The 12213-nt window shown below is 42.5% G+C and overlaps 1 protein-coding gene across 6 annotated transcripts in view; it reads right to left on the reverse strand.

Moving 5' to 3' along the window:
• The window catches only part of TTC7A (tetratricopeptide repeat domain 7A), a 175536-nt gene that overhangs the window by 111475 nt on the left and 51848 nt on the right, over positions 1-12213 (reverse strand). For all 6 annotated transcript variants that reach the window (XM_054064061.1, XM_054064060.1, XM_054064062.1 and 3 more), the window contains one exon: positions 7489-7593. In XM_054064061.1, coding sequence (XP_053920036.1) covers positions 7489-7593 — 105 coding nt within the window. The remainder of the gene's footprint in view (positions 1-7488; positions 7594-12213) is intronic.

Below are 12213 nucleotides of genomic sequence, written 5' to 3' on the forward strand. Positions count from 1 at the left end.
CCTGGTTGCTAACAGCGTAAATAGCAGCTTCCAACACCATGGAAAAAGATATTTCTTTGGCATCAAGAACGCTGTTAACATCTTGAATTCAGTTTCCTTGGAATTGCTTCTGAGAGAATTAACAGGTAGTAAGCAAAAAACAAAGTCTCAGCCACATAGATGTACCTCCAATTTGGCCCTCACTGTTCTTATATTTTTCTGCATACTTTGCACTGAATAGCTGGTGCAGAGAGGGGCAGAACCACAGGTTGGAGGAAGAGGCTCCCTGTCTCTGAGACTTGCACAGAAGAAAGCTCAGAAAGAGAGGCGTGGGATAAACAACTTAAAATGAATCTTTTATTTTGATCTCAAGTTCTATAAACTGTTGGGAGCACCTTGAAGCACTAGTTAAGCAACCTCTCCACCATACCAGAAACAAGTACATATCTGGCACATGGTAAGAGATAGGCTGCCGGACTGTAAGATGACACCAGTAAGATTACAATACTGTGGGGTTTGGATTTTGCCCTCTTCCATCCCCTACATGATTTTTGATGGAAAAGGAACAGTTGTTAGCTGCGTAATGCTGAGGGATGTTTTCCCTGAAATAGAGAGTGGCTGTTCAAGCCACCCTTGCTATTTGAGCACAGGTTTTGGTGTGTGCTCAAGCCAAGCCCAGGGGCATACTGACAAGGGAGTGGGGAACAGCAGGTGCTGTCCCCTGGCCTGCTGCCACCCAGATGGTTTTTAGAAAAGCTCAAGCCCTACCCTGCTGAATCAACACCCTCCAGGACTGTAAGCAGGAGCTGCATTCTCACCAGCATGGATTTAGAACAATTGAGGACAAGTAAATTGATGACGTACAGCAGCATGGAAATGGCACCTTTCTGTGCTTAAAAAGAGGAATGCACAAGGAAGGAGTCAGAAAACATATCAAGTGATACTGGATTTAGGACAGTAGACAAGGTTAGTAAAACCAGGGGAATCTGGACACCAGTGAGACAAAATCATAATATGGTTTAGCCTGGAAGGGACCTTAAAGATCACCTAGTTCTAAGCCCCTGCCATGGGCAGGGACACCTCCCACGGGAGCAGGCTGCCCGAGGCCTCATCTAACCCAGCCTTGAACACTTCCAAGCAGGGGGCATCCACAAATTCCCTGGGCAACCTGTGCCAGTGTCTCATCACCCTCATCTTGAAGAATTTCTTCCTAGTGCCTACTCTAAATCTTCCACTTCCAACTTAAAGCCATTTCCTTTCATCCTAGCACTATGTGCCCATGTAAAAACTCCCTCCCCAGCTTTCCTGTACACCCCCTTCAGGTGCTGGAAGGTTGCCATAAGGTCTCCTCAGAGTCTTCTCTTCTCCAGGATGAACAAGCCCAACTCTCTCAGCCTGTCCACATAGCAGAGGAAATGCTCTCTGATCATCTTGTAGCCCTGCTCTGGCCCCACTCCAACAGTTCCATACCCTTCTTATGTTGAGGATTCCAGAACTGGACACAATACTCCAGGTAGGGTCTCACAAGAATGGAACAGAGCAGCAGAATCACCTCCCTCGACCTGCTGGCCACACTTCTTTTGATGCAGCCCAGGATACAGCTGGCTTTCTAGGCTGCAAGCATGCATTGCTGGCTCATGTCAAGCTTCTTATCAATCAGCACCCCCAAGTCCTTCTCTGCAAGGCTGCTCTCAATCATATCATCCCTCATCCTGTATCGAAACTGTGGATCGCCCCGACGCACATGTAGAACCTTGCATTAGGCATTGTTGAACCTCATAAGGTTCTCACAGGCTCACTTCTCCAGCTTGTCCAGGTCCCTCTGGAAGACATCCTGTCTTTCTGGTGTAGCAACTGCACTACTCAGCTTGGTGTCATCTGCAAACTTGCTAAGGGTGCACTCAATCTTGCTGTCTGTATCATCAACGATCATATTAAACAGCACTGGTCCCAATAAGGACCACTGAAGGACACCACTTGTCACGGATCTCCATCTGGACATTGACACCCAAGCACATAAGAGATCCACATCCTATGGAAAGGGTATCTATGCAGAATTATAAATTATATCAACCAGCTAGACTAACCTTGTCTTAAGATTTTTTTGTTATACTGGCTTGTAGATATAGAGACTAACTCAAAAAGGCAAAAAAAAATTAGATATTGTGAAAAGAGAGCGAGAAGAGGAAAAACGCATAGGGAGAAAGCAACCAGTAAGGCATAGTAAAACAGAAAGGTTTTGTCCCACAGCTGTTCACAGCATAAAAAGTGAATCATGTTACATATGTCAAGAAAATGAATTCCTGTGTCTAGCCAACGTTTCTTCCCATGTGTCACCAGTGCTAGGCCCATTAACTCACTCTGCATGTAGACTCAGCCCCCTGCTTAGGAATACTTGGGCCTTTCCTCCTCTATAGCAGGAGTAGTTTGTTCATAAAGGAGATATATAGAAGGCAAAACTCTTTGTCATTTTCAATATCTAAACCCCTCAGGATTGCCCCAATAACATCATCTGTGATGTAAAGCAATAATGTTTTTTAAAATATGGAAGAAATCTCTAGTAGCTCCTTCTCATTCACTGATTTCTTAGTAGCTGCTCACCCCAGGGATGTTGGTACTCTAGAGTATCCACGCAGCAGGCAAAATAATTCCGATAATGGGACTAAATTTGATTTTTCAGTACTATTCGTATTGCAATAAGACCTAAGCATTGCCACGTGACTCTAAGGCTCCCAGGAGACTGGGTGCAAGCACATGCACAGGATTTACTATCTGTAGTGACAGGGTCAACAACGGACAGAAGGGGAGAGAAGCAGTCTCGGATTAAGTGGTCTGTGGAAGTAATGAATGATAAGCTGTTGCCTCAGAAGTATGCAGCTCTAAATCTACATCCTGCCAACCTTCCCTCACCTCCCCACTACAGACCCTATGGTATGTCTTACTCACTTCTTATGACTCTCTGCATGGTCTGGCCTGGCCCAACCCCACTCTCTTCTCCCCTTCCCCGAGTGATGGCACAATCTCTGTCTTCCCAGCAAAGTGCCAGTGCAGAGCACTTCACTGTGCACACCAGGATTAGTAAGTTAAAAGAAACGAGGGAAATATCTGCAAGGCATATTAGCATCTTGCACTACAGCTTTTGCCATGGCATTAAGTCCCTCCAAAAGTTCATATTAGCTGATAATACTGGCATCATTTGGTACTACACAAGCTTAGCACAACACTGTTCCTGTGGTATCACATGTGGGGCACTGAAAATAGTAAGAACATACCTCATGTCTTCCTACTCTGTCATTCCAGAGTCCTAGAAGATTCAAACCTATACCAGGACTGTACAGTATTTGTCTTTATGCGTATTCACAATTTTTTCAATGTGCCTCCATTGAAATCAGTGGTGTAAAAGGTACAAGAAAGTATCATATAACCCTAAATGCCTTTAAATAAGGCTCCTAAAATGGAGAAATTCCATATGTAAAACTTGCCTGTAGGCAGAAATTCTGGTATTCTCACAACACTTGCCACAACATGCTCCTGGAGAACCTACATTAGTAGTGAAAATAACAATACTGTACTACTAAAAAATTAAAATCTACAACTCTCACTTTATTTCAAAGTCACTGCCAAAGTAGGCAAATGACCATTCAGCTGAGGCTGTGCCAGGGAAGGCCGAGTGAAAGAAAAAATCGCAGCAAGCCTTTTAATAAGTTGCACTCTGAATTTATAGTTGATCAAGCCAGGACAACCTCAGTACGGACACATTCTACTGAAAGTTACAAGAACTTTCCAATGAAAATTTAAAACAATACTCTGAACTTCAATAGTTAAAAACCTCATAGTGCATTCTGGAAAGCTAAAAGACAGCTGACTAAACAGAAATAGGCTTCATGTGCACTTGCTACAAAAATTCCCAAGCAAGTTCAGCAAACTTTTGTGCTGAACCCCCACCAAACTGGAAGACTGGGCAGCACGATGCCTCAGAAGTAATTCTGAGACCACTGCGAAGACATTTAAAACACCTGCATAATGGGCTAGACAAAGTATAAAAGTTCCAACTTTGCTGAAAACTCTTCTATCTCATGAGCTTTATTTATTAAGTACAGGTCTAACCACATCCTGTCCAGACAAGTGTGGTCTATAGACCTAGATTTGGAGCTTTTATGGTCCTCTGACAAAACTGTCATAAGCTTTACAATGAATGGAGCACTGATTTACTGTTCACTCTGTTTTGTTTTGGTTTTTTTACTTTGTGAAAGCCTGTAATTCTGAAAAAGGTAACCAAAACATCCCTTGTATCACTCACTTGTTTACTGCAGGCCCAATCTCGAAAGCTAGTGGTTGATGGGGCAGATCATCTCCTGATGCAAGCCAGCATGGCGCCAGCAATATGCCAGCAGAGTAGTGCCAACTTACATCAGCTAATAATCTGGTCTCGTTGTCACAACAGAAGCTGGGGGCATTTATTTCTTTTCCACATCAGGCTCTGTTATATGCTGATTTGCATGGCACAGTACGAATATATGCATGTTTTTACTTTGATTTGTTCTGTGTTGAGAGATCATTTCATAGATGTTATGCGGGAATCCTCAACACTGTAAATCACTATGGTACATTTCAATTAATTTTTTATTTTGCCTGGTTCTTAAAGTGCGCTGAGATACCATGTACAACGCCAGCAAAATGAGTTAAGTGACCACTAAATTAATCAGGAAGGGAAGTGTTCTGTGCTTCTCACGACATTCTGTAATTATCCAGCTGCATAGATGGTTTTGGTTTTTTTTGTTGTAAAAAGAATAAGACTGAAGTGCTGCTTATCCATGGACCATAAAGAGAGTACAATACTGCACCAAAAGAACATAGTAGACAAGTGCAAGACATAAATTAGCTGTTTCATTTGGATTAACAGTGATCTGATTCCACCCTTTTCCTCATAACCAGCAATCAAGTACATACATATATTTCCTAAATGAGAAATCAATAATATTTTATATGTTCTGAAAAGCAAGATATATTCGAGTATTTGTAACTGTTAATATTTGTCCATTGCTGTTCCCACGGCATGTCTACACTCCTTTCTATTTATACTGGCATTGATCAGCCTGTTCACTTCCAGTTTAAATGATTCAATTCTGATTTGATTGCCATGTAATTTAAATGCAAATAATTACTGTAAGGATAACATTTAGAAAAACAGCTCTGTTAAGCAGGAAGGTCTTTATTAGGCACAGGAGTTTGCCAGCAATATCAGAACCATCCCTTTGACTAAAAGATGTGGGAACCTATCACTTGTGTTCTTTTTAAAGATGCTCCCATTACCCTCTGACTTCCTGTAATTAAAACTCCTCTATACAACCATCAAGTCTGGTATCATGGTTGAGTATAGACTACTGAGTGAAAGGAAGAGGGGAAAGTAATATTTTTAATTTGTTTTTCAGTTCATAAGGTTGCACTGCAGGCAACTGCACCAAAATTACCCTCTTGTGAAATCATGTTTGTATTTCATACTGCATCCTAGTCAGGGTCTGCCTGAAAAACACTGAGGAATGTTTCACACAACAAAAAAAAAGCAGTACATAAAGGAAGAAACCCTCTTACTTTGCAATAATCAAACCCAGCTCATTTCTCCCTTCTTTCTCCAATTTTTTAGGGTTCGATATTGCTTTATCAGTTCTGCCACGTATGAGAAGCCTGGAGGTACTGGACTGCCTGGGAATTACAGTCTCATCTTCCTTTCTATATGTCCCTATAACAGGGTATTTTTATACGGTAGCTGCACTAGCAGATCCAAAGAGATGTTGGAGAAAGCATCACTGAGAAGAACGAATCCTGATTTTGGACATTTCCTAGCATAGCAGCATCCTCAATTTGGGCCCATAATTTCATATTCAACCCCTCATCCATCACAGTCAGAAGACTCTAATGGCACAACTTAGAATTTAGTCCTCAATAGTGAAAGTTGCTTAAACACCAGGACAGCCCACGAAAGGAAAGGGGTTCTATGTCATTTCCTTTTTCATGCTACAGAAATCTTGGGTCAGGAAGGATTCCTTCAAGATCTTCAGATCTGAAAGATTTTCCCCAGAACAAGATACTGCCCATTTTTTGCTAATTCACACATAAGTTTAACCATTATAATTTGGACAGTGTAGTTCAATTTAAAAACAGACATAACCAAATCTCCTTGCTGACGGTAGTGTAAACCGATAGAATTCAATGAGTTTAACTGAATACCAATTTTCAACAGACAGGGGTGTAGATGATGGGAAGGTGGAGGGCTGGGGGACACACCACCATCAACTTTTCACCAAAATCTTGACAGATTCTTCTGGTATTTTCTTTCATGCTTTCTTGCATCTTTGTTTTACTCATATTAGGAATTATAACCCTTCACTGACTGAAGGGACACCTTGTGGTGAGGACAGGTGAAAACAGCAAGTTGCCATTCAGTTAATTAAACCAAGCAGTAAAAGACTGACTGTCCTGGTTCCAGCTGGGAAAGGGTTCATTTCCTGGCTTCAGCCAGGAAAGAGTTGGTTTTCACAAGAAACCCAGTAAGGGAGACAGCAGAGAGAGCTGACTCAAACTGGCCAAATGGATATTCAATACATAGAGGGGTGGGCTAGCCGAGGAGGAGGTAATTCGCAACACATTTTGTAGCGTAGTTGGCAATGTGGCAATTGTGGTCCAGTTTCACAGCTGGTTTTCACAGCGCAGTTTCGGGTGTGCAGCTGCAGAGCACGGTATGGGATTCTGGATCAGGATCACACACAGTCATTGGGTTTTGCACTGCATGTCACTCTTTTTTAATATTCTTCTATTGTTTTTATTGTTGTAGTATTCTCTCTTCCTTTGCTGCTCTGTTAAATCATTTTCTATCCCAACCCAAGAGTTTTACCTTTTCTTTCAGATTCTCCTCCCCACTCAGGCTGGGAGTGAGAGAGGTGAGTGAATAGCCGCATGGATCTTTATCAAGGGGTAGGCTCCACGTGGTTCTTCGTTTGCAGGCTGAGATTAAACACTGACAGATGTTTCTGCTCCATGGAATAATCAGAATTTCAGTGGCACAGATTTCCACTCCCACTCTGCTTCTGGGGCATACATTAACATATCCAGAAAAGAAAACACTTACACAGCATCTTCACGAATGAAGGACAAAGTCATCCTGCAAACCTGAACTGTTTACAAGTCCATTTCAATAATTATCAACTTTCGCCTTGCAGGACTACAAGAGTGGCTGATTCAACTCAACATTCAGTTGAAGAAGCAGTGCCTGTAGTGGCTGTTACGGCTTTCTCCCCTCCACTTTTTTCCTAACGTGCCAGCAAATTGCATTTCAGCGACTCACTACAAAATTTCTGCCTGGGATTTTTTTTTTTTTTTTTTTTTTAAAAGGCATGCGTGTGTGTATGATTTGTAACAGGGATTCCCTTTCTCTCCACTGCAACTATACCGTGGCACTGCCACTGCAGCACCTGATCCACTGCATAATAAGAATCGCATCAGCTTGCTTACCCAGTGCAATGACCCAATGCAGACCTTGGCAGCCAGAAGAGGAATGGTGGGATCTGTAGGTCGCAGTTTAGCACACTCTTTGAGTACTGACACAGCATATGCTGACTGGAGGAGGAGAGGGAGAGAGAAAATAAGGCTGATTAGACAATGCGTTTACAGAGTCCAAGCTAGATATTTTAGTGAAATGTACAAAGGAGTGCTATGAAGTTAAGAATCACATGTCAGCAACAAATTAGCAACTTTATTCCCACCTCCATGCACACAGACACCTATGTGCACACATGCACACATCAACACACACTCTTCCCACGCTCAGAGGAAACATGCAAAAGAACCAGCCCTGGCTATGCGCTCTACAAGAAACAGTTTTCCTCAGTCATTAATGCACTGGTTATTTTAACTCTGCCCTTCCAATTCATAAGAATTCTGCTATCGCTTTCCTTGCACACTACCATTTTCCAGAAAGTCAGAAAAGATTACAAAGAGCTTATCCTCCAGTCCATTAACATTTTAGGCCAACTCTACTCAGAGAGGCTTGTGCATCTAAAGTAATCTGCTCTGTAGATTGACTCTGTCTTCTCCAGCTCCAGAACACATAAGAGTACATCTGGGATCTCCCCATGCAAAGGGTGGAGCAGGCAACTGCAGAGCAACCCACTGTGGGTGGTCTGAGTAGCATGCGTTAGATTGAAAGCCCATACAACTCTTGCTCTTTCTGGTGTTCGGTTACCATGGATGAATGATGTTTATTATCAGCAGTTACGCAGCACTTCTGATCCAAGAAGCTTCAAAGGGAAATGAAGAAAGCTCTGGTCTGAGATGTTGGTAAGAAGGTCTGGTCAGCCTATGAAGAGGTGATGAAGCTGTCCTGCAATAGTCTCCTAGCCCACCCCAACTGGACCACAGCTTCTTTCACATTTCCAACCCTCCTCACCCTTGACGCCTGATCCCTCAAATTCTCTCATCCTTGAGCTGAAGGGGAAGTTTTCTTCTCCCAGAATTTCTCCAAATATACCTCGCTCTTCCCAAACTCTTCCGCAGGGTCCCAAGACACACATAGGCCTCTCACTCAGTGTTCCCTCTCAGAAGCACATTAAATACTCATGGCCTTTCCATAGAACAGGACAGCAGCAACAGAAACCTACAGAGTCAAGCTAACCACTATTCCCATCAGCTCATGGCCGCCATCTCCTGACCCTGACCCTCAGGGGCTCTCCTCAGCAGAGCTCCTGCCTGCACAAGTTGCTGGGTCTGGCCTCTGCTCCAGTCCCCTGCAGCCAGCAGCACTTCCCCTCTCTCACATCATGCCAAAGCACAGGATTTGCTTGCTGCCTCCTTTCTCCACAGAATTGAAGGTCCACTTCTTGCTAGGGGATTCAAAAACCTAGGTAAGAATTTGCTTGGAAGGGAGACCGGGGAATTTTAAAAACAGATGTACAGCAGCCCCGCCCATGCTAAGGCAAAAATAGGTTTCATAACCAAAGATGTGAGCTCCACAGCAGCAGAGAGCAAACCCTCCTGCTTGAAACCCTTAGGTACCTGCTGTGTGGTCTGAAGAAGAGAACAGCATGCTCTACGTTCTCCAGGCTGCTACCTAAAGCAGCAGGTATCATCAATAAAAATAAGAAAATGCTTGCTATTTTACAATTGCAAATGCACAGTTTGCTTAAAACCAGAAGGAAGCTTGTATCAGAGCAAAGACTGGAATCAATAAACTTTGTCCTAGAGCTTAAACCATTACCCCATCCCTCTCAGAAACAAAGACTTGGGTAATTCAACCCTGAGGTACTCAAAGAAACACGCTGCTGGTATAACTCCCTCAGAATGAACCTCTCTGACATCTATATGTTCAGAACAAGTAGTGTCTTGGGTATTAATGGCATCTTATTCTTCTCTCTCACAGAATGCTACCTGCCCCGCATGCAGCTGGTACTCCCATTAGCACTGCTGAACATGTTGGAAATACTAGCAAAACTCCATAACGTTACTAGCCTGGCACACCAGTTTCCTGCCCTCCTGCATATATTCCAGCGCTACACGTGTTTCCAGACAAGAGAAACTCAAAGAGTAGAGCAGGACAACACACGCCTTGCAAGTCAGTGCATCTCCAGCTGAACCTCCCTGAAGACATCTCACCATGCAAAAGTGAACTGAAAAGACCAGGTAGGTGAAAGATCACACGCTGTCCAGTGCCAGCACTTTCAGAAACAGATACAAACCAAACCAGGTGGTGGTTTCTCAGCTCTATACAAGCAGCATGACTGTAGGGAAAGCAGGAGGCATCTGGGATTTGACAGCCACCCCATCAACCAGCACTAGCACAAACCAGAGCAATTGAGAGGCCAGTCCTAATCTGGGCCACAACTGTAGGGCCTTCCAGAGTCTACACCACGAGAGAAGTGATACAACTCAGCTCCTTGCCAGTTCCTCTTGAACTCTGCTCCCTCTCCATCTACAACCTGCCCATTGAGGAAGGCTGGTCCTCAGTACAAGCCAACCCTGCAGCCTCAAATAAGCCTCAAAATGCTTTTCACATGTGCCCTGAGTCTGTTTAGGAGGGAACAGCAAAACAGGGACTACCAAATACTGAAAAGCAAAAAATCCTACCCTGTGCCTACACCCAAACACCTCAGGTATGGAGTCACTTTATCACATGCATTCAGGAGCTTCTGAACATTCATTTACAGAGCAAGAGCCACAGTTTCCACACCACTTCTAAAACATTTACAAAGTTACGCCACTTTAAAGACGCTTATAAAATTTGCAATTAAACATTTCATGCAGAACTGGTTTAGGAAACAGGATGGTATGAAGCCTTTCTCCCTAGCTGCATTTTAAAAATTAAAGAAATTTCACCTTGAAAACTTTACTCAGCAGGAATTATACAAAGATGATAAAAATGTTAGCCAAGGAATGTCAGTGGAAAGACTATCCCACTCCCACAGAGACCTTACTTAGATGAGACTGGGGTGACATATAATATCAAGGTGTTTTAAAGATATTAAGTGAAGATATTAATGGGCAGTGAACAAATATGCACTAAAGTCTTGAACACAGATGTCACTGGTTCGCAAAAATATTTAATTGAAACAGCGTCTATGTAACCTTGAAATAGTCTGATAATTAAAATGTACATATTCTTTCACTTAGTGTGGGTGGACCAGGCCGCCAAGTACATTGTTTGTGAGACTCACTGCAAGGCAATAATAATTAGATTTATTGGTGAGGCATGTTTTGAGAAGAGCAGAGCTCAAACTCCAAGTGAGTGCATGCTTCCTACTCACAATTCTGAGATTCAGAGGAAATCAATTCACATCAAAATTAAAGCCAGGGTCTAAGTTCTTTCTGTTTAGCTTGCTAACTCCTGGATTATAACAACTGCACTGGAAACAATAAACACATATGGTTTGAAGAAGTGGCAAGCTTGCCAACAGCTGCCTCATGGGGGTTTCAACTTTTTTTTATGGGAGGTCTAATATAGAAATTCTCACCCTTGGGATCTCCATCAGGTTAAAGGAGATTCACGACCATCCTCCCTTTAAGGCCAGCAAAGCACAGAGCTCAAATCATGTTATGGAGTGAAAACACTGCTTTAATGGAAATGTTCAGCCATTCAAAATAAAAAAAAAAAAAAAGAAAAGAAAAAAAAAGCGAATTGTGTAAGGGACTAAAGTACTTCAATTACCCGTGCTGACCATCTCTCTCCTTCACATACCAACAACTTCATGCTTTTTACAATGGAGATAAGGAAGGACGTGGAACTACTCTTCCATATTTAAATCCAGTATCTACAGGAAGCAGGTTTTCTCTGTCAGATCACAAACATACTCCACAATAATTTATGGAAAGAAAATCTGGAAAGGAAGCTGCTGGGACATATCATACTGACAAATGGCTGCTCTCAATACAGACTTCAAAGAGCTCTATGTACCATATCCGATGATGGGGGGAGGGACACTTCTTGATCGGTAATGAGAAATCACAACGGAACTATGGGGAAGAAGGATTGAGACAACACTTCTCCTTAAGTAATTACAGCAGCCATGGTTTTGAATCCTACAAGGGAATAGAATGTAAAGAAAAACTTCTACCCAAATACTAAATCCAACTCCCATTCCCCATTTACTGATTATATGAAGCACACAAGCACACTCCTCAAAGATGCTTGCACATGAGCAGTACAGAATAGAGAACAATCTACAGTTAATTCTCTTCCTCACTTTTCCAAAAGGCTCAAGAGATCTTGCTATCATTTAAGATAAATGTATATCATTTAAGATAAATGCTGCCCAAATGCTCCTAGCTCACTCCAATACAATCTTCATTATTTCCCCACCTTTTCTCTCCCACCATACCGAAGCAATGAAAGAAATACGTCAGAGATTCATTTTCTATTTAGAAGGTAAAGAAACCATAAATGTAAGTAAAAGGAAGAAGAATTTCTAGACAGCAGATCATGCCAGGCAGACTTGACACGCCATAAACAGTTGCTCTTCTCTTGTAAAGGTTCCAAAAACCTTTCTTATTTTTTGCTTCTATGGTAATACCCTTGAGCTAGAGTGAAAAATGTTCCTCATGTTCCTCAAGGTGGTGGACTTAGTAGACAGCCTCATTCACAGTTTACCTGGTAGTTTAATATACAGATTAATCTCCACAACTGGTACCACTTTATTTCTACCATCATCCTGCCCAATTTGAAAAAATTTACTATCCCAAAGGGATTGT

The sequence above is a fragment of the Cuculus canorus genome, chromosome 3 (assembly GCF_017976375.1).
Source record: "Cuculus canorus isolate bCucCan1 chromosome 3, bCucCan1.pri, whole genome shotgun sequence".
NCBI lineage: Eukaryota > Metazoa > Chordata > Aves > Cuculiformes > Cuculidae > Cuculus > Cuculus canorus.